The following is a 24,534-nucleotide window of genomic DNA, read 5'->3' on the forward strand; positions in this document are numbered from 1 at the left end:
TAGACTGTAACATAGATCAACTCAAGGTTTTTTTAATAGATTATGTATAATTTGAAATAAATGAGTATTTTAGGATTATCAAAAATTGGGCAAAATACCTTTAAACCCCCAAAAAACATGTTTTTTTTAAGTTATGTAAGGGTTTTTGCGGGCTTAATGATATTATTTTTTGAGATCGATACAGCCTGAATATTTTTTTTTCATTATTTTTACGTTATATGTGAATAAAAAATAAGACTAATCGCATTTTTAGCCCCCCTGCCCCCACAAAAACGTCAATTTTTCTATTTTTTTTTTTTTTTTTTTGTTTAAAGTTGCAATTAATTTAAAATTTTTATGAGGCGTCTACAAAACATATCTATATTTATAGACCCGTGTAGGTCGAGTGTACAATACGTATAACCTCAAAATTCCTTTTTTATTTTTTTTTAAAACGTATTTTTGACTTCCAATCGATATTTTTTTAAAACGTCCAATGAATATTGTACATCTCTCTCTCGCGGACGGCCGCTTCAATACATGCTTAGCGCTCATTTTTAATTATTTAAAATAATAGTTAGCAATAAAATAATGACAAAAATTTCTTTAGGCTATTGCAGGGGGGCTTTAAACTTTAAGTTAGTCACTTTATGACTTTCATAATAAAAATTTTTAATCGAGTTATTAAGCCTTGAAAATGGCCATTTTCGCGTTTTTCAAATTTGAAATTGCATGTAACTCGACAACAGTCAATTTTATAGAAAAATCACAAGATACCTTTTTTGCTCAGCTTGATCCAGAGAATCTAAAACAAATTTGTCCGAAGTGAAAAAATTGATTTTTTAAATTCGTTTAAAAAAATGTTTAAACAATTTTCCGATCGCGGTACTGCCTGGCACCTTGTGGATTTGTTATAAGGACCTGTTTTTGAGTAAGTTTGTGCAAAAAAATTAATCGGAATAATGTACCTAACGGGACAAGCATACAGCGTGGACTATATGCATTAGGAGCCAAACGTAGATGGTTTGTAAAATACACAAAAGACAAAAAAAATTAGCAGCCATCGCCAAAAAAAGTTATACGTACCTATTAAAAAACAAGAAAATGAGGTTATAGTATGTACACTCGACCTTCGGGTCCTTAAAAATAGACGTTCTGTAACAGCCTCAGCTCTGCGTGTGAATTTTTTGTAATTTATAATTTAATAATTAGGTACTAACTATTATAAATGCGACATAAGCCACAATTTAACTAAAAAATGATTTTATTATCGTTTCGACGTCCACCACGGACGTCGTTGCCAAAATACAAAATATTAATAAATTAAACAAAAAGGTTGCTTGGTAAAAAAATCTTCTAATAATTTAATTTAATCTGACTTATTTATATAGATCGTCCCAAACCATTTTTTCAGTGCGTCACAGATTATCGAATTCTCTCTATCGCATTACAGATGGAAAATAATATCATTTTTTAGTTAAATTGTGGCTTATTTCCCATTTAGAATAGTTAATTACAAAAATGCCACAAAGAAATAACTTCAGAACAACATTTTTAATCTAATTGCAAACCAACTTAAAAAAAATAAAATCTAAAAATTGACATTTTTGGCTGTGGGGGAGGGGGAATAGGGGAAGTGGGCTAAAATTGCGGTGAGTCCTAATTTTTTAAAATCATATAGAACGTAAAAAAAATAAAAAATATATTCAGGCTGTATCGACCTCAAAAAATATCATTAAGCCCGCAAAAACCCTTACATAACTTAAAAAAACATGGTTTTTGGGGGGTTTAAAGGTATTTTGCCCAATTTTTGATAATCCTAAAATACTCATTTATTTCAAATTATACATAATCTATTAACAAAACCTTGAGTTGATCTATGTTGCAGTCTATAAAATGGAGAAAATCCCTAAAAACCCCCTAAAAAAACAGTTTTCCGGATTTTTCAAGATGGCGCACCTGACGAAAAAATCTGAAAAAAATCAGAGAGATAGCTTTTGATAAAATACACAAAATGCAAAAAAAAAAATTGGACCTGCAGCCCCCTCCAAAAAAAAGTTATAGGTTTTAAAAGAGTTAAAAAAAAATTTGAGGTTATGTACACTCGACCTAAGAGTCCATAAAAAATGAACATGTTTTGTAAAAGCCTCAGTTACACGTGTGAATTTTTTGAAATTTTTAAATCAATTGCAACCCAACTAAAAAAAAATTTAATCTAAAAATCTACGTTTTAGGCTGTGGGGGGAGGGGTAAGGGGGTGGCGAGCTAAAAATCCGCGTTATCTCATTTTTTAATTGCACAGAACGTAAAAAAATTAAAAAGATCGAATTCTGAGAGTGAGGGCATTTTGCCTATCTTAACGGGGGGTACCCTTTGTATAATTTTCAGTGACAATAAAGAATATTTCTATTCTATTCTATTCGGCAGATGACAATCCGAACCATTGCCGCAAGTTTTGGAGCCACGAATGTCTCCTCCTTCCTAGACCCCTTCTGCTTCTGCTGTCTATTTTCTTAAGTGAAATATTTCTTTTAACTATAGAGAACAAAAACAATCTCAATGAAACTCGATGCTTTCTAGAATACCTATTATTATTTTTCATATAATTACGTCTTGTGATATATTTTTGTTGCTAATATTCATATATCCATGTTCTCCCTAATTTATTACCTTTAATGTTCTGTTGAAAAAGTGTGACATTTTTCTTATTACTAAAAAAATAAATCATCAAAGCATTTTTAATATAGTACGATTCTACTATAGCAATCTAAAAATGCTATCAATATTATCTCAATACAATCATATCAATAAGGAGCTTTAACGAAAAGTTTATTAACAAGCTCGCAATATTCAGTATATTAATTTATTCACTATAATTCTTATATTGTATACTCTATAATGGCGCGATCAAAAACTCATAAACCAACTTTATTGCCATCAAATATTAATTACAACCTATAACGAGGCAGCTGATACTACTTTAGTCAAATAAACTCATTTCAAAAAGTGTGTGCACCCTAAAACAACTAACTGGAATGGAGTTAATAATAGGAAAAGAATGTTTGAAAGATCCAAGTCAATTGATTAAATTTATTGTTTTATTTATTTGTGGAATTTTTACATTCACTCAGGTAAGTATATACTACTATATCCAATTATGTATTAATCTTCTTCGTAAGGTGCCCTATCCTTAAGGACGGTGGCCATTACATTTGACTATTTTAATTTCATTTGTAGTATCAGAGTCGATATGTAGTCCAGAAAGCCACTGCGCATCCGCTAGGAAAAATATTCTAATTCGGAATTTTTGCACAATCTTACTCAAAAAGAACTCCGTTTAACAAATTTGCATGTTGCCAGGACCAAAAGGTGGTCAAAAATTTTTTAAACGTTTTTTTTGTTTTTTTCCTAAAATTATTTTTTTTGCATGGAAAAAAGTTTTTTTAGGTTTTTTGGATCATTCCAAACAGAAAAGGTTTTTAGTGACTTTTCTCTAAAAATGATAGTTTTTGACATATAAGCGATTAAAAATTGAAAAATTGCGAAATCGGCCATTTTTTACCCTCAAAAACTAGGTGAAAAACTGAAAATTTGAATGTTCCCAAGATAGGCAAATATTCTTTAAACATCGATTGATGAAATCCCGAAGAGTTTTTTGCAATACAATATTCAAAACTCCTTTGTTTTTTAATTGATAATCAAGCGTGCGCGACACTATTTTCCACCGACAGTATGGTGCAAATGAAAGGAATAAATTCGTTATTTCGTAAACCGGCGCCTTTAAGGAAAAATCCCGAAACAGGTCGATCTTTATTTTTAAGTTATAAAATTGTGGCATATATGGTATACTAGTGACGTCATCCATCTGGACGTGATACGTAATCGATGATTTTTTTAAACGAGAATAGGGGTCGTGTGCTAGCTCATTTGAAAGGTTCTTTAATTCTCTATTTAGTAATATAAAGATTTACATAATTATTTACACAGGGTGTCTAAAAAATTTTTATTAAATTAAATTATTTGACAAAAAAAGAAGTAGAAGGACACCCTGTATAAATAATTATGTAAATGTTTACATTACTGAATAGAGAATTGAAGAATCTTTCAAATGAGCTACCACACGACCCCTATTCTCATTTAAAAAAATCATCGATTACGTCATGACGCCCAGACGGATGACGTCACTAGTATACCATATATGCCACAATATCATAACTTAAAAATAAAAATCGACCTGTTTCGGTATTTTTCCTTAAAGTCGCCGGTTTACGAAATAATGAATTTATTCCTTTCATTTGCACCATACTGTCGGTGGAAAATAGTGTCGCGCACGCTTGATTATCAATTAATAAACAAAGGAGTTTTGAATATTGTATTGCAAAAAACTCTTCGGGATTTCATCAATCGATGTTTAAAGAATATCTACCTACCTTGGTAACATTAAAATTTTCAGTTTTTCATATAGTTTTTGAGGGTTAAAAATGGCCGATTTCGCAATTTTTCAATTTTTAATCGCTTATATGTCAAAAACTATCATTTTTAGAGAAAAGTCACTAAAGACCTTTTCTGTTTGGAATAATCCAGAAAACCTAAAAAAAACTTTTTTCCATGCAAAAAAAATAATTTTATGAAAAAAAAACAAAAAAAACGTTTAAAAAATTTTTGACCACCTTTTGGTCCTGGCAACATGCAAATTTGTTAAAAGGAGTCCTTTTTGAGTAAGATTGCGCAAAAAATCCGAATTGAATATTTTTCCTAGCGGATGCGCAGTGGCTTTCTGGACTAATGACAATTTCAATGTCCATCGAAAAGTGAAGGAAATAGCTGGAAAGTTCTGAAAACGCAGCAGCGGAAAAATAACAGATGATGAAGGCAATCTTGCCATAACCAAAGAAAATAAAAAGAAAGTATGGGAAGAATAGAACAGGAAAAGAACCCACCATTGAAGATAACTCAGGTCCCGAAATCCTACCAGAAGAAGTAACCACAGCCATCAGACAAATGAAGGATGGAAAGGCACCGGGACTTGATGAAATACCTGCAAAACTGCTAAAGCTATTAGATGGAGCACAAATAAAAATAATAGCTGAAATATTTAATGACATATACAAGGCAGGAAAAATACCAGCAGAGTGGCTCAAATCTGAGTTTGTACCGTCACCCAAAAAAACAGGAGCAAAGGTTTGTGAAGACTATAGGACCATAAGCCTAATGAGCCATCTTCTCAAGCTGTTTTTAAAAGTCATCCATAATAGAATTTACCGAAAATGCGAAGAACAAATTGCGCCCAATCAGTTTGGATTTGTGAACGCCGGTTGGTACGAGGGAGGCTTTATTTAGCGTGCAGGTGTTGTTTCAGAAATGTAGAGATGTCAGCTGTGATGTTTTTGCATGCCTAATTGACTACAAAAAGGCTTTCGATATAGTCCTTCTTCTTCTTGTAGTGCCTATCCGTTTCGGATGTTGGCGACCATCATGGCAATCTGTACTTTACACACTGCTGCTCTGAAAAGATTTGTAGTGGTTGTGTTGAATCGATAGAGTCCGACATTAACAAATGATGGAAGTGCTGAAGAGGACAGGGATTGACGAAAGAGACCTGAAAATAATAGCTAACCTATATTGGAATCAATCAGCATCAAAATCTTAAGGGAGATTGAGACAGGGATGCATAAATTTCACCGCTGATATTTAATCTGTAGGTACTCAGAGCACATTTTTGAAGAGGCTCTAAAAGATATTGATGAAGGCATCTCAATAAATGGAGTCAAGCTCAGTAACCTGCGATATGCAGATGATACAATAGTGTTTTCTAATACCATAGAAGGACTGCAAAACTTAATGAATAAAATAACTGAAACCAGTAGAACATATGGACTAGATATAAACACCAGTAAAACCAAGCTAATGATCATCAGCAAGCAAAACATAACTGGAGTAAATCTGTATGTGCACTGTGCACCAAATGAGAATTGAACGTGTCTCACAATACAACTATTTGGGAACTATAATCAATGAGTCGTGGGACAATACTCAAGAGATTAAATGTCGCATCGGAAAGGCAAAGAGTGCATTCTTGACTATGAGCTCTGTGTTCAAGAGCCATGACATCACTCTAAAAACAAAAATAAGGCTCCTTAAATGTTACGTGTACTCAGTGCTTCTATATGGAGTAGAAACGTGGACATTAAAGGCGGAAATTCTATCGAAACTTCAAGCTTTTGATCTATGGTTGTACAGAAGGATCCTGAAGATACCATGGACAGATAAAGTCACCAATGAAGAAGTACTACGGAGGATGAACACAACCGCAGATTTAGTCAACATCGTGAAGGGCCGTAAGCTGCAGTACTTGGGGCATATAATGAGAAATCAAGGCAGATACGAGCTACTCCAGTGCATTTAACAAGGTAAAATTGAAGGAAAAAGGGTCCCAGGACGAAGAAGAATATCGTGGCTTGCTAACCTGAGAGCATGGTATAGAAACACCTCAACACAACTATTCCGTATAGCAACTGACAAAGTTATCATAGCCAGAATGATCGCCAACGTTCGGAACGGACAGGCACCCTAAGAAGAAGAATCTCATTTGCAGTCGTCCTGAATCATAGTTCTATGGAGTTCATATTCATCCACTGTCGTAGGTTTTTAAGCCAAGAGTTGACTCTCCTTCCTGGTGCCCTTTTGCTATTGATTTTGCTTTCGATAAGCATAAGCTCTCTTTCGCATTTGTCGCTCATGTAGGATATTCTGATCATATTGCAATAACACCAGATTTCGAATGCTTGGTTTCTTTTTTGTGTTGCTTCTGTCATTGTCCAGGCTTCAACATCATAGAGCAAGGTGAAGAAAACATAGCGCTTAAGTATTCTAGTTCTCAATGAGATATCCAGCTGGCGGTTGCATAGAATCTTTTGCATTTTGTAAAACACTGTAGGTGCATTTTCAAGACATGTTGTTATCTCTAGTGAGTGGTCCTGGTCCCAAGTTTCATCAAGATTACTTCCAAGGTACGTTATCCTTGTTACCATTTTCTCCCCATTAATCTCCCCATTTTTTTCAGCGAAAATGTGATCGCAAGCAACCCCCTAATCACCACTCTAATTAAAATTAGTCATTAACCTTATTTTGTCTTTTTTACTTATGTATTATTATTATTAATATATTCTAGAAGTTTGACCGGCTTAGAATGATTAGTTTTTAAAAAACATGGAGTTAAAAGCGAATAACGACTTTTTGTAGTTTGGAAAAAAATGGCCTCTTCCTCAAAATAGCAAAGATAGCATCAGAGATACGAAAAAAATGTTTAAATACGAAATTTTAGCTTATTTAATTCCCAAGAACCTGGTTTGCAAAAATTTTTCTAAAGCAAAAATTGAGTGAACTATTGACAATTAAAACTTCTAATAACATGCAAAAACCAGCTTTACCAACCCTCTCAAAGTCACCTCTTTTTGCGACTGAGGACTTTAAAAAGACTTAATATTCATAGGCTTATAGGTCTTGTAAAAACCTACAAAATTCTTTTTTACCACTTTCTAAGATAAAAAATAAAAAGTTGCGGTTAAAAAATCAATATATTTTTTTGAAAAAAAAAAGGAGAAATCCAATTGGAAGCATAATAATGTAAGTTGACGGTGTTTTTGATCATTAGCCTTATTAATTCTTATTCATTTATGTATTAATAATAGATTCTAGATGTTTCACTGGCTTAGAATGATTAGTTTTTAAAAAATTGGAGTTAAAAGCAAATAACGAATTTTTGTAGTTTAGTAAAAAATGCCATTTAGCCTAATAAAATAAAAAAAAGTCAAAATGTAAATTCGTACAGGTTAAAACAAATTTTATATCAAAGTTTAGGTGGGTACAAAAGATATTTTCAAAAAAGTATCCAAATCATACAAGGGGATCATTGTTTAAATAATTAAAAAGGGGTCATTTTTGCAAAAAAAAATACTTTTTTAACTGCTGAGGTAATTCACCTACCAATGAAGGTCTATGGAATTTTTTTCTACAGAGCTGAAGGGTAAATCTTTCACATAAGACTTACTAAATTAAATTTGACCCCCTATTTATTTAAATAATTGTATATAAAACTTAAAAAACAAATTCGCAAATAATTATTTTTAACGTTTTAAATAAGCACTATAAAATATCTTATTTTACAGACTAAGTTGCGCTATGTTACCAGTATTAAGCAAAAAAAATTGGTCAAAAAATATTTAATTTTTTTTTGAGATATTGAAGTTGTTTATTAAATGTTACTATATTTTCAATTGCAAAAACGCGGTTGTTGCCAAAGAAATATTCACCTGCTTAAGATCTCATTATTTTTATTTTTATGTATATTGTCGACAATTGTATGGATACATTCAAATTTCAATTAAACTCCCCCCTAAAATGGCATTTGAAAATCATACAAATTTGTTTATAATTTGTTTTTTTAATAACGTCGCGGGGATTAAGTATTTTAAAATGCCGTTTCGATAATTGGGTTCCTGGGAATTTTTTACTAATTAACACAATTTTTTTGTCGTTTTTTTTTCTTCTTTTTTTCCTTGGAGTTATATTACTACGGGCCCTTTTAGGGTTAAATTTTATTAAGAGTGTCGAGTCTATGAGATCTAGATTGTAGACCTAAAAATATTAAGATTTAACTAAAATCTCTTAAATAAAATGTGGCTACTTACTGAGTTATTTAAAAATTTAAAAATTATTGTTACCAATTACTTTAAAACTATTTAACGTATCCTTATCATACTTGGCAGAAAGTGTGGCTATTATACACCCTACTAAACTGTGATTAATAAACGTTTCTAGCTAGTGCCAGAGGCGTACGACAGGGGATAGTGAATGATTTACCCTTCCCAAATTCTACGCCACTGAGTGAATTACTATTTTAACGAAATTTTTCGATTCTCCAATACTTTGTATGTAAATAACTTTATTGGTATCGATAAAGTCATCAGTTTGAGAGATATTGGAAGTTTAAAATGAATGAATGAATGAATCAAAATAACTATGCCGTTTCATTTTTAACGTCCAATATCTCGAAAACTAATGACTTAATCGTTACCAGTAAAGAGTATATTATTTACATATAAAGTATTGGGGAATCGAAAAATTTCGCTAAAATAGTAATTCCCTCAGTGGCGTAGAATTTGGAAAGGGTCAACCATTAACTATCCCCTGTCGTACGCCTCTGGTAGTAGCTAGAAACTTTTATTTGTCACAATTTAGTAGACTGTATAGTACCCACACTTTCTGACAAGTATGATAAGGATGCGTCAAATAGTTTGAAAGTACTTGGTAAAAATAATTTTCAATTTTTAAATTCAACACCCTGTAACTCAGTAACCAGCCACATTTTATTTAAGTGATTTTAGACCAATCTTAATATTTTTAGGTCTAGAATCTATAACTTAGAGATTCGACATTCTTAATGAAACTTAACCCTAAAAGGGCCCGTAGTAATATAACTCCATGAAAAAAAAAGAAGAGGAAAAAAAGACAAAAAAATTTGTTAATTAGTGAAAAATTCCCAGAAACCCAATTATCGAAACGGCATTTCAAAATATTTAATCCCCGCGACGTTATTAAAAAAACAAATTATAAACAAATTTGAATAATTTTCAAATGTCATTTTAGGGGGAAGTTTAATTGAAATTTGAATTCATCAATACATTTATCGAAAACATATAAAAATAAAACTAATAAGATTTAATACAGGTGAATATTTCTTTGGCAACAACCGCGTTTTTGCAATTGAAAATAGAGTAACATTTAATAAACAAATTCAATATTTTAAAAAATATTAAATATTTTTGGACTAATTTTTTTTTGGTTAATACTGATAACATAGTGCAACTTCTCCTGTAAAATAAGATATTTTATAGTGCTTATTTAAAAGGCTAAAAATAATTTTTTGCAAATTTGTTTTTAAAGTTTCATGTATAATTATTTAAATAAATAGGGGGTCAAATTTAATTTAGTAAGTTATATGTGAAAGATTAACCCTTCAGCTTTGCGGAAAATAATCCTATAGACCTTTATTAGTAATTGAATGGCCTCAGCAGTTAAAAAAGTAATTTTTTTGCAAAAATGACCCCTTTTTAATTATTTAAAGAATGATCCCCTTGTGTGATTTGGATACTTTCTTGAAAATATCTTTTGTACCCACCTAAACTTTGATATAAAGTTTGTTTCAACCTGTACGAATTTACATTTTGTTTTACATGCAGTGAAATTTTATTTTACTAGACTAATTTTCTTTAGAATAGAAAGATTAGCATCAGAGATACGAAAAAATGTTTGGATATAAAATTGTAGGTTATTTTAATTCCCAACAACTTTGTTTGAAAACAATTTTTCTACGGCAAAAATTGAGTGAATTGTAATATCGAAAACATTGATTTTTCTATACAAAACTTTCGATAACGAATAAATCGAAAACTATTAATTTTATAAAAAAAAATGTATAGAACATTTTTTGCTTAGAATTAATGTTTTTATCAACTTTTGCGGTCAAAATATAATAAAAAAGTTTCACCCCCGAGATGGGGTGGCAACCACCCCCATGGTAAAACGCCTTTTTTAATCATATAGATTTTGATCCTGGGACTATCCTCTACTTATTCTTAAAATTTCAATCAAATCAACCATTCTGTAAAAATTGCGAGGTGAAAAGCTTCGGTTCCTCTCCTATAAAGGATTGTCGACTAGCTGAGGTTTAAAATTGCGTAGACGGTACCGGATTGGTATGTCTATTGGCATTTACTCGTCAACATCTTAAGCAAGTCAAATATTTTTGGAATGCACTTTAAGTTTTATTCATAAATATTGATGAAAGGTCATACGAAGCTGGTGTTTGTTGAAGATAGCATGATAGCACGACGATACATTATTGATGTTTTAGTCGACTCTGTTTCCCCATATCATACTTTATAGGTAATTACTTTATTCTAATTCTAGACAATTCGAGACCACATTTTCAAATTCTAATAAGCAAATCTTGAATTATATACGTAGATATCGGAGAACTTGCGAAAGACCACTTACTGACCAAAATTAAATTCTTGTTGCCCTTGAATCCAAGAAAGTGGAATTTAAATTCCACTTTAATGTTTCTGTTCCATACGTTAGAACTGGGAGTACCAGTGGCGGCTCGTCAGAGGAGGCAAGGGAGGCTTAGCCTCCCTATAAATTTTTTACACACGCTACACTGTTTTGTTTATCTTGAATCGCGAAAAACAACAAGCACTCTCACTATTATACAGCGTGTAAATTCCATATTATCACTAAATATCCATACGCACGGAGCATTAGCATTAGAACGCATGATTGCGTCACAGTTTTTTATTATTATTGTAGGCAGGACCCTGGGTTATCCCGAGATGCATGAACGGAGCCGAGAAGCCGGCCAGCCTCCGTTGCTAATGCTCCGAGCAGCGCAGTAGGCGTTTAAGGAGACCCGGTCTCCTAACAGTGGCATCTACGGTGCCATCACACGCTGCACGGAGATTTACCAACGGAGGCTAACTAGCTTCTCGGCTCCATTGCCGCTGCGTGCATCTCGGGACAACGAATTTTAGGGTCCTGACTAAAAATAATGAAAAAACTAAAAGTGCGAATTTTGTTATGAAATTTGGTATTTTGGATTAGAATAATATTTGGAACAACTTGTTCAAATAACTTTTTCCGATATTTGTAACGCAAAGCAAAATATCGGTAATTTATCATGTTTTTGGATTCGCAGTAGGCCGTGTTTAGAATTAAAAAAATTCAGTTGAGTATCTTAAAAAATGTGCACCTTCAAACTGTATGGACTGCAAAACTTCAAATCTTATTTTGATATGCATATCTACTAACAAATATGGAATTTTTAACAAATAAACGACACAAACTTTGGTATTAAACTTTTACAATTAGACTAATTATTTTTAAAATGATATGATATTATGAAATTATGAATTATGATGATATTATGAAATGTAAATAAAAAATGGTCAAAAAAGGGGCCTTACATTACATTTTTGGCGCATTTTTTTGCTAGTGCAAATTTGTCTAGATATTTTAGAGTTAGGTATAGCCTCCCCTATTGTAAAAATCACGAGCCGCCACTGGGGAGTACACATTTATCAAAGACCTTCCTTTTCAAGCACATGGAAATATATAATTTAAAGGCTTCCCTGAGTTTTCCGTAATATGCTCATGTTAATTCTATTCTCCTGTTTAACTCTGTTGTTTGATTATCTCTTCCTCATTCATTCTCGTGGCCCAGATATTTATAGGTGTATACACTTGTACAATTTGCGTGCCATTAATTAAGATGTTTTTGGCTAGTACAAGGTTGGTAATTATATTGTGTTTTGGAAAAGTTAATTTTAAGGCCTAACCGTGTACAAGAGCTCTGAAGGCAGTGGCGCACCCAGGGGGAGTTTGGGTGTTGAAACCCCTCCGAGGGCATATAAAAAGTAGTAGGAAAGTTTAACTTGTCTTTCAAAAAAATACAAAAAAATTTCGGTGCCCAAGCCAAACCCCAAAAGAAGAAATTCTAGGTGCGCCACTGTCTGAAGGTATTGAAGAGGTTTTCAGGCATGATCTACCCAGTCTGCAATAAGGACTACAAGCCACAAGTTGTTGAAAAACGCTCCATTTATGTTCACTCTAATATGTATAAAATCAATACTATAATACGGAAGGTATAATTAACTCCTTGTATGTTTTAGGTTACACAATGTGTAAAAAAATTTTTATACCCACCTGCATCTACACATTCTGAATTCGTCGTTAACAGCAGTGTAACTTATCCATGTGTAACAATATGTCGTCGGCCTGCATACAAAACTAACCTTTTTTCGGTAAGTATTTATATTTAAAACTGAAAATTACACTTTTCTATTATTTAGTATACCTAAAAATAAAAGGCAAATCCAAGAATATTTCTACCTAGGCCAAATTCTGAACACTTGTTAAAGAGAACCAAAGTGCCGAAATCACTATAACAGAATAGTAAGACTAGTATGGGCAGTATTTGGAAAACTCAGTTGGATACTTACGAACCGCAAGATACCACAATTCTTAAGGAGCAAACTCTTCAACCAGTGCATCATTCATTATCATGACTCATGACTTATATATTATGTTAAACAGAGACCCTAACTTGGTCAGATATGAACAAACTAGAAATAAAAAAAGTGAAAAGGAAAGGATAATGTTAGGTTCACGATTGTCATATAGAAAGAGGGACTGAGTAAGATCAAAAACAAAAGTCAATGATATCGCAACAACAAGTCCCAAACTTAAATGGAAGTTCACAGGCCACACTGCTAGACAATAGAAGACATAGATAATATTATATTAGAAAGCCAAAGACGACCAAAAAATAGTCAGAAGAAACTGGACTATGTTGCTCACGATAGAGATCAAAGGAAGGAGTTGGAAAAGAAGTATATCCAAAAATTTACGATAGAAAGGTAAGAAGAAAAAGAAGAAAGCATGTATAATAAATAGTAATAGGAAAAGTAAAGCACAGTACCTACTATTAAAAAAGACTGATAGACAAACCTAGTTACTAATATTTAAAAAGGCAGACAAAAATACAGAGATTTAGCTAAAATCATGAAAAGGATATATACAACTTCTTCTTCATGTGCCTTGTCCGTTTCGAGTGTTGGCAATTAACATGGCTATTCTGACTTTGTTTACAGCAGATCTGAATAGTTCGGCAGATGACAATCCGAACCATTGCCGCAATTTTTGGAGTCACGAGTGTATCCTGGTCTCTGAACCCCTTTTGCTGTCTATTTTCCCTTGGACAGAACTAACAAAAGCAAATGCTATGAAAATAAATTAGAAAATCATCATCATCATCAGTAGCGTCACAGCCCTGTATGAGCCAAAACCTTCTTCAGAACAATTCTCCATTCGCCTCTATCTCTGGAAACTCTTCTCCGTGCTCTAATTCCAATTTAGAAGATATAGAAGACAAATTCCAAAAATGGAATAAAAATGAAGAAACAAAAAAATAATACCAGTGGATAGCAGAGCCTGGGAAACAAGAAAAGGGAGAGAAGAGGAGCATGGTTTGATGACGAGTGCAGACAAGCAATAGAGGAAAGAAATGAAGCACACAAAATGTACATAACAAGAAGAACACGGGAAAGATGAACATTAGATGACAAATAGAAAAAATTGAAGAAAATTTCAAAAACAACGAAATTAGAGGGGCATGCGAATACCTAAAAAAGATAAGAAGTGGGTATAAACCTCAAACAAGTCTATGTAAAAATGAAAGTTGGTAAATAATCAGTGACCAACAGAAAGTCACAGAAACCTGGAAGCATTATTTTCAGACCCTACTTGAAACACAAGTAGACATGGAAGATGAAATGGGTATGAACTACGTAGAAGAGAATGAAGTAGATAATGAAGTAGAAGCTCCAACTATAGAGGAAGTTCTCGAAGCTATTAAGGCCCAGAAAAACAATAAAGCTCCGAGAGTTGACAAAATACCAGCAGAACTGTATAAGGTAGGTGGCGACCACCTAGGAAGGCACATCCACGCGCTCATCAAAGACATATGGCAAGAAGAGAAAATACCCGACGACTGGAAGGAAAGTATAGTATGCCCGATCTATAAAAAAGAAGACAAACTCCAATGCAAAAATTACCGTGGAATCTCTCTACTATGTACAGCATATAAAGTCCTCACGTATATTAAAAACCAGCGGCTCCAACCACTAGCAGAAAATATTATTGGAGAGTATCAGACGGGGTTTTTACCCTTTTAAAGTTTTAAAGTATCAGACGGGCTTCCGACGGGGAAGATCGACACTGGATCAAATATCTACAGTTAAACAGATATTGAGCAAATCATGGGAATACGATATTGATGTTCACAGCGGGTTTGTAGACTTCAAACAGGCAAACGACTCAGTCAAAAGGAACAAACTATACTATTATTGGCTGAATTGGCAATACCACATAAGCTAATAACACTCATTAAAGCCACAATGGATGAAACTCAGGCATGTGTACGAATACAAAACCACTGGACATACTTTTTCAAAATTTGGCAGAGACTAAAGCAGGGAGATGGGCTGGCCCCAACATTGTTTAACCTGGCACTGGAGTAGGCGGTCAGGCAAATGCAAACTGGCCGAGGAAATCTACTGACCAACCGAACGGTTCAACTGGCCGCTTATGCCGATGATATTAATATTATGAGTAGAACATCAACAGGAGCACAGGAAACATACGCAGAGTTAAAAATACAAACAAAAATGCTAGGTCTGGAAATTAACACAGAAAAAAACAAAAATAATGACTCAGACGAGAAGAAATATAGTCCCACAAAACATTACATATGAAGATGACATTGAAACGGTTGGAAAGTTTACATACCTGGGAGTAGAAATATATGCCGACGGATCAGAAGATGGGGAAATACGGAAGAGAATAACGCAGGCAAACAGAGCTTATTTTGCCCTCTCCCATATATTTCGGTCTAAAAGTGTCCACCGAAATACAAAAATGAGAATCTATAAAACTTTAATTCGACCAATAACATGCAATGGCAGTGAAGCCTGGGTCCTGAAAGAAGCATGCAAAAACAAACTCGACACATTCGAAAGGAAAGCACTGAGGAGAATACTAGGACCTGTGAGGGAAAACGGAATCTTCAGAAGTCGATACAACAACGAACTTTATCAACTTTATAAGGAAGCACCCCTGTCAGACTTCATTAGAATACAAAGATTGCAATGGGCTGGACATGTGATAAGAATGGGAGAGGATAGGCTACCAAAAAGAGCACTGAATGCTAGAATGCAGGGAAAGAGACCGGTTGTAAAGCCAAGAAAGCGCTGGGAAGAAACAGTAAACAGCGACGCACAAGCCCTTTTAGGAGTCCGTGTATGGAGAAGAGCAGCCACAGACAACCAAGGGTGGCGGCAAAAAATAAAGGAGCCCAAGGCTCAATTTGGGCTGTAGTACCGTAGAAGAAGAAGGATAGCAGAGCCACAATGCATATATGAGAAATGAGTTCATATGTATAACCGAACGAAAAGAAATAAAAATTGACCTAAGCATTTCAAAGAAACTTTAAATGACAGTGAAAATGAAAAAATGGTCACTCTTTTTTCATAAAAAAAGGAAATACCTCTATATATTCTCTATCAACTCTATACCTCCATGATACTCTGAGCATCCGGTACAGGCACCACGTGGCAAAAGCTTTAAGCTTGTCAATAGATATGGCTTCTAACGTCCATGCTGACATTCCGTACAACACAGGCCAAACGTAGCACTTAGCTTCTTGTATCTTAATAAAGAGATGAGTCAGAAATCTTTTTAATATATGAGATTTATAATAAAAACAAACGGGCAGTTTAAAATAACCATATCAATCCTTTTACATCCTTACAAGTTGAAAATAAATTACATTTCGCGCGCATAGTTTAGAAAAACTATATTTTTAAACGTCCGTTTATAATTTTTGATCATCAAATTTTATAGTATATCGTTCATATGATTAATTGCCATGTAATAAGAAATCCCAAACCTATCTAATATATGTTTAGATTCCATGCATTTTTCAATTTAATGATATTTCTCATTTCAAAGCGACAGATAGCATCAACTGGAAGTTTATGAAGCATGCAAAATGACATGTAATATCGTATAGTATCTATGTTGCATCGTGTTAACATAAATCAATATTAACTTATAAAATATTACTTGCAATTTTGTGAAAATTTTCCATAGTCCAGGGCGCCTCTGTTTTGAGATGGACGTTGAGAGGTGACTCAAATTTTTTTGCAGAAATTGCTTGAAAATAAATCAAATAATAACGTTTGAGTTATCCTCCCACTCAAAAAACGTCCGGAACATTGTTTATATAATCAAAATGTCAAAATATGAAGGAAAAATTTGATTTTTTTCTTCGTTTTTTGATTATAACTTTAAAAGTGTTCATTTCTGAGAAAATTTGTACCAACATAAAAGTTGCGTAATTAAATTTTCTATAAGATAGAATTAGCTAAAAATTTTAGAAATAGTCACCCTTCTTGCAAATAGCACTAATTGCAAAAAAACCATACAAAAGCAAGTATTAGCATTTTACGTTTTTAAACCATTTATGCTACACTTAGGACCTTCATATTTTACCCAGAAAACTTTATGATATTTTAAAATAATACTGTAAATTTCATTAAGATCGGTTCAACAGATTTTGCAAAATAAATTTTGCAATCCAGCATTCGCAAAAAAAAATCTTTTTTTCAAAATGTTGCAGGACTGAAAATAAAGCAGGTATCAAGTTGAAATTTTTTTTACGCATAGAAGTGTACTGTACCTTTCATTTGCAATTTGCAAAATTAAAATCGATTAACTAAGACGGCGTCAGGATTTTTTTTTAAATAAACATTAATTTTTGGTGCTACGCGCAGGACAGCGGTGTTCGATTCACACAAGTTGATTTCCACCAAAATTTCTTCCAATATTTATCTAATATTTTATTTTCTTACTCTACATTTTGTTGTATTTTAATATTTTAATTCCACAAAAATCAAACTAATTTTATTATTGTTTGTGAAATATTGTTTAAACAATTGCATATGTTTAAAAATAATAAACTTTTATTCTCTAAATTAAAATATATGAACAAAAAAGTTTTTGCTAAGAAAAGTGTTATTTAAAAGGATAGAGTATGTGTTTTTATTTTGCAATAAACAAATTTATTTATTTATATCGAAATGTAATAAAAATAAAAATGTATCAATCATTATCACAGGTCATTGAAATGCCCAATCAGAGCAAACTATCCGCTGTCCTGGGCGTAGCACCAATAATTAATGTTTATTTAAAAAAATTCCTGACACCGTGGTAGTTAATCGATTTTAATTTTGAAAATTGCAAATGAAAGGTACAGTACATTTCTATGTGCAAAAAAAATATAACTTGCTATCTCCTTTATTTTCAGTCCTGCAACATTTTGAAAAAATGATTTTTTTTGCGAAAGCTGAATTGCAAAATTAATTTTACAAAATTTGTTAAACCGATCTTAATGAAATTTACAGTATTGTTTTACTATACCATGAAGTTTTTTTGAATAAAATATGAAGGTCCTAGGTGTAGCATAAATGGTTGAAAAAACGTAAAATGCGAATACTTATTTTTTTATGGTTTTTTTCGCAATTATTGCTATTTTGCAACAAGGGTGACTATTTTTAAAATTTTTAACGTATTCTGTATTGTAGAAATTTAATAACGCAACTTTTATGTCAGTACAACTTTTCTCGGGAATGAATACTTTCAAAGTTATAATCAAAAAACGAAGAGAAAAATCGAATTTTTACTTCATTTTTTTATATTTTGATTATTTAAACAATGTTCAGGACCATTTTTTTATTATATATATTTAATATATATTTATTATTTGAGTTATTTTCAAGCAATTTCTGCAAAAAAATTGGAGTCACCTCTCAACGTCCAAATGTACTAATATTTTTACAGATGCGCCCTAGTCTAAAAAGTTAATAATCTTATACATTAACGCACCACCTTAAAAATGGGTCATTTTTGATCTCTCGAATTTCCTAAACCTGTTCTCCGATTTAAGTTATTTTTTAATATGTTATAGCCATAGCCTTATTCTTTAACAATGTCGCTGTAATAATATTGTTGCTAGACAGGTAAATTGTCATTGTATACGGAGTGTACCCATCAAACTGTGTTTTTTCTCAAAGTTCACCATACCCTGTGGAATATTCTAGCATTAACGCTTTGGCTACACGGGCGATTTTTTATATATATACATTAGCACTTCGAGCCAAGCAGGCTCATGGCTTGGTTTACAATCTTCCTCCATTCTTGCTTGTTCTTCGCTTTTTCTTTCCAATTGGTTGCATTGAGATACCTGAGGTCATCATTAACTTCATGGCTCCATCTGGTCCTAGGTCTTCCTTTTCTCTTTTTACCACCTATTGTAGCGCTTAACATGATTTTAGGCATTCTAACTTGGGTCATTCTTTGGACATGTCCTAACCATCTAAGTCTTTGTGATCTTACAACTGCAATTATATTAGGCTCCTTATACAATTCTTCTAACTCCTTGTTTGTTCTTCGTGTCCACTGATTGTTGATTATTTTTCCCCCAAATATCCTTCTAAGTATTTTTCTTTCCCATACTTGTAACATTGATTGCTCGGTTTTTGTCATAGTCCAGGTTTCTGAGGTATACGTAACTATTGGTCGTATCACAGTTTTATACGTTCTTAATTTAGCTGCTTTGGATATATTTTTGCTTCTGAGTATTCTATTGAGTGCATACATGCAACGATTCCCTGACATTAGTCTTTTGTGTATTTCATCCCGGATATTTGGTTTACTAGAAAATAAGGTCCCTAAATATTCAAATCTCTCTACCTTTTCAAATTTATACATTGTTCCTTCATTCGTTGTTATCATTAAATATTGCCCTTGTTCGAATTTTTTGTCGGTCCATTCCATGTACTTAGTTTTTGTTTCATTTATATAAAGTCCTTTTTCTCGGCGATTTTTTACGGCGCGATAATTTACGGCGCCCATTAGTTTGACTTCCTCCTCCACCAATTTTAGGTGAAATCATTTCATCTAAAATTGGTGGAGGAGGTCGGTAGTCAAACCAATGGGCGCCGTAAATTACCGCGTAAAAAATCGCCCGTGTGGCCAAAGCCTTATAAAATACTGAAATTAAAACTTAACTATAGCCTCAGATTTTCTTAACATTTTGTTTTTTTATTCAATCACTTATGTTGGATAATAAAAAAGTTAGATACTTTAATAATTAGTCATGTTTTTCATTAATACAGGGTGTGTGACAAATTTAAGGGGTAATTCTGCATGAAATAAAAATGACAGTTTGCTTTATAAACGTAGGTCCGCAAATGCGATACGGAGTGTTGAAATTTGTCTTACAAACTGACGATTTATTTATTGCTCTAAAACCGGTTCAGATATGCAAATGATATTTGGTGGGTTTTAAGAGGTATTTATTGCGCATTTTTTGACATACAATTAAGGATTTTATATTCTCCATTGGCATGCATACGGGTCATATTACCCGTATGCACGATATACCCGTTTTAAAGTAAAAAAAAGTAATCGGTCTCGTTTTTCGTCTTTTTATCGGGAGATATCCATGTCCATTTTCGGTAAGCTTGTTTTTTGAAATATGTGTTCATGGCATATAAATTTTGTGAAGCTATATAATTTTTCTCCTCTTGCATTTCGTGTGCCATAACCATGCATTTCTATTTTAGTTTCAGTATTTTCTTCTTTTTTACCTTATTTTGCGTTGAAATCTCCAATAATTATGGTATATTTTGTATCATTTTCATCTAATGCTGTTAACAGATCTTCGTAGAACATTTCAACTTCCTCTTCCTGATGTATGCTACTCTATCAGAAACGCTTTTATATGTAGAAATGTATGGTGTGAGATACTTTTTGATAAAAAATCCTACTCGAGCATGTTTAGTCCATTTTCCCTGTATGGTACAGGCGATTTCCAGAGTTTAGCTACATGCATTGTTCGCCTCTTCGTTTCACTTTTGACAGTCCTAAAATATCCCACTTTATCTTGGATAGTTCTTCTTCTAATTCGTGTACTTTTTCTTTAGCCATCGATTGGATGTTGTATGTGGCTAGTAGTAACTTTTTTTGTTACCTGTCAGTTGCCTGTCACCTCTTGTAACATAATGGCCTAATTGTTACCTATTGACCCACTTACCACGTGTGGGAGTCATATGTTGCCCTAAAGTCACATTCATAGGAATTATATCCATCCTTTGAATTTTACTATGTTTACATTTATATAAGACTTTCAGTCTATTTTTAAAAGGTTTTAACCTTTGTATTTTTCGGTGGCTCACCATGTTCCTGTAACACTGATGATGCTCTTGTTACAGAGCGAAAACGTTTTGTTTCCGTTTGTAACCCTATAGGGGCTTTTTAAACTAATATACTTTTTACCTGGACAAAAATTTTTTATTAAATTTTACTTCATTTTTTTATTTGGTCGTACTTATCTATTTCTGGATATGCTTATATTATGCTTCGTTGACTACCAAAAGGCATTTGATTGTGTAAGCTGGATAAATCTGTGGTCACTTTTAATACAAATGGGCGCACCAATGCACATGGTGACACTTATTAAAAATCTGTACCAGTCTAATGTAGCGACAGTACGACTAGATCAGAAGTTCTCAAACCAATTCAAGACCGAGAGAGGTGTTAGACAAGGATGCGTGTTGTCACCTGACTTATTTAACATCTATGGTGAACATGTCATGAGGATGGTTTTAGAAGGATGGGGCGGTGGAGTAACAGTAGCTAGTAGGAAAATCTCCAATTTAAGATTTGCTGATGACACTACACATATAGCGGCAAATGAGCAAGAAATGTTTGATCTTCTGCGAAGAGTTGAGTACTAAAGCAATAAAGTTAGTCTGAAAATCAATAAAGCTAAGACAAAAATAATGGTGGTCGACAGATTCGACACTATTCAACTGACTAACATGTTACAGGAATACCAGATAGTAAACACCTTTGTCTATCTCGGGTCTAGTATAACTAACGATGGTAACTGTGAAGCAGAAGTTCGGAGACGTATTGGTATGGCAAAAAATGCGATGAGTCGCCTAACTAAAGATCTATCTCTCAAAATATCAAAATGAGACTGGTGAATGCCCTTGTATTCTCAATATTTCTATACGGAGCAGAGACTTGGACTCTTCGCGCATGTGAGCGCCAAAAAATTGATGCCTTTGAAATGTGATGCTGGAGAAGAATTCTGCGCATACCTTGGACAGCTCATAGGACAAACGTTTCCATTCTAAACCAGCTAAATATTAAAAAAAGGCTGTCCACAATATGTTTGCAACGAATTCTGCAATTCTTTGGTCACGTGGTTCGCAGAGGTGACGACAGTTTGGAGAGATTAATTGGTTCTGGAAACGTTCCGGGGAGAAGATCAAGAGGATGATCACCAACTAGATGGTCTGACCAAATAAAGCATTCAGCTGGAAACTCATTCTGCGAAGCTCTTAGATTAGCTGAAGATAGAGACGAATGGAGAAACATTGTTAGGAATATTGGAAGAAATTACGATCCTCAGTAATGGGGAAACGACAAGAGAGAGAGCTACTTATCTATTTTGATGCGTTTTGTTGAGCCGGACGGATTAGTGAGTGTTCGCAGTATCACAGCCGGTTAAATCAATATCTGATTGTCGTCTGAGACTTTGTGGAACCGCACCTGTCAGGAACTGTATTCCTCAGCCACGGGCCACTAATGACACAGCTACTGACCTGTGTCATGTCTGGATCAGACGCTACATTTAATTTTACACGAACGCTAAAATCGGGGGTCGCCACTTCCGCCACACACACCGTACCGAAGATGTTCCTCTCCGCCGTTAATACCGTTGTGGTCTTCATCGGTGACCCTGGACAAGGGACCCTAAGCAGGTACTAGTTTCCCGGGTCAGGAAACTCCTGGGATCTGCGGAGGGCAGGGATTGGATCACTTTCCCTGGCAGGACTATCCAAAGGAGTTCCTACCCGCTACCCAAAATTAAAATAAAAGGAAAATTAAAAGGTCAAACCGATCAAAACCGTTAGTGGGTTAAAGCGAAAACGAATTAAAAAAAATTTATGAGCTTTGACAAAAATAATTATCTTAGGTATATACTTTAACAGTATTTTGTACATGTCATGTCAACTAAATGTATATTTTGCTAACCTGAATATACCTACATATTTTGGGTTACATACACATTGATTTGTTAAAATTAAGTTTGAGACATCTCAATAGTTCTGCTCCCCTTCCCTTAATCACAAATATTTGTCTATAGGGCTTTTCATCGATTGTCATTTGTTTCGAGCTTCTGTCATATGTTGTATGATCTGTGTATTTAATATACACGGATTTTACGACATATGACAGAAGCTCGAAACAAATGACTGTGATTGAAAAGCCCTATTAACAAGCTCTAAACACACCAAAAAAATCGGAAAATTAGCATGTACCAAAAATACTTCATGACGTCATTGACTTGATGACGTTTCGTTCGCGTGTATGTATCTAACTTTTTGATTTGCGTACAAACTAACGTGTACCTGGACACAGCGATGAGAAATATATATTTTTTAGGAATTTGGAATACAGTCACAGAAGCTGGATTCGAGCTTTGCATTTTCGAATTTTAATTTCTCGAACAACACATTGACTGAATTTATAGAAAAGGCAACATATAGGTACGATGAGATTGTTTCTATGTTCGCATTTTCGTCAATTGGTAGTTTAAGAAGTGAGTTTTTTAATATATACCTAGCTTATTTTAAAATATTTATTCGGCTTCATGTTTATATGTCACTCTGCTATCCGTAGTTTTAATGCTGCGGGTCTAGGAACGTTGGTCGAGAACACTTCGTCGACGGAAAATTAGTCGACAACATTTGGTCGACAAACAGTTGGTGGAATGCACAATTCATCGAATGTGTATAATTCGTCGACGGACATTTGTTCGAATGGATTTTTCGTCGACAAACTGTTATTTATCTTTAGGATAAAGGGATTAATGGTGACAAACGACGGATTATTGGTTTTTATTTTGTTAATAGTCCAAGTAATGAAGCTTGAAATAGGACAAAACCTCGCAATTTTTACAGAATGGATCGATTTGCTTGAAAATTTGACAATAAAGTAGTGGATAGTCCAAGGGTCAAAATCTATATGAAGGCGAAAGGCGCTTTTACCATGGGGGTGGTTGCTACCCCCTGTTGGGGTGGAAATTTTTTATTATATTTTGACCGCAAAAGTTGGTAAAAACGTTCATTCTAAGCAGAAAATGTTCTATAGATTTTTTTGATAAAATTAATAGTTTTCGATTTATTCGCTATCGAAAGTGTTAGTATTATATCGAAAAATCAATGTTTTTAATCAGTTTTCTGCTAATAACCCCAAAAGTTTTCGTTTTATCAAAACAACCTTACTTAACAAAAATGTACTATTTGAAAAAATAAACAAAACTGTGTTTTTTAATTTACTTTAAGACCAACAGTAATCAAGATATACTTTATTATATGTTAGCTCTCCTTTGTCAAATGCTAAATATTGTAGTTTCAAAGTCAAAAGACGGGAAAAATATGCATTTTTCGAGAAAAGCTTGTTAAAAATAATTTAAATAATTTAAAAATATCTATCTCTAGAAATAAAAAAAGAAGTCTCTAGCTCAAAAATTAAGTGACTTATAATGAAAAGAATATCAGTCCCTATTTTTTCAGCGCAAAAGTGGTCGGAAGCAACCCAGTAATCACCACCCTAATTAAAACTAGTCATTAACCTTATTTAGTCTTATTTATTTATGTATTATTAATAGGTTTGAGAAGTTTGACCGCCTTAGAATGACTTGTTTTTTAAAAAATGAAGTTAACAGCGATTAACGAATTTTTGTAGTTTGGAAAAAATGGCTTTTTCTTCTGAATAGAAGGATTAGCGTCAGAGATGTGA

General features: G+C 33.4%; 1 protein-coding gene across 2 annotated transcripts in view; it reads left to right on the top strand.

Annotated features, from left to right (window-relative positions):
* The first annotated feature begins 2,896 nt into the window (after nucleotides 1-2,896).
* Nucleotides 2,897-24,534, top strand: part of LOC114326024 (acid-sensing ion channel 5) — a 40,144-nt gene continuing 18,506 nt past the window's right edge. Inside the window, exons 1-3 of one of the 2 annotated variants that reach the window (XM_050647366.1) lie at nucleotides 2,897-3,110; nucleotides 12,708-12,839; nucleotides 23,176-23,332. In XM_050647366.1, coding sequence (XP_050503323.1) covers nucleotides 3,015-3,110; nucleotides 12,708-12,839; nucleotides 23,176-23,332 — 385 coding nt within the window. In that variant the 5' untranslated portion in view covers nucleotides 2,897-3,014. The remainder of the gene's footprint in view (nucleotides 3,111-12,707; nucleotides 12,840-23,175; nucleotides 23,333-24,534) is intronic. The other variant, XM_050647367.1, reaches the window with a different exon arrangement.

This window comes from Diabrotica virgifera, chromosome 3 (assembly GCF_917563875.1).
Source record: "Diabrotica virgifera virgifera chromosome 3, PGI_DIABVI_V3a".
Classification (NCBI taxonomy): domain Eukaryota; kingdom Metazoa; phylum Arthropoda; class Insecta; order Coleoptera; family Chrysomelidae; genus Diabrotica; species Diabrotica virgifera.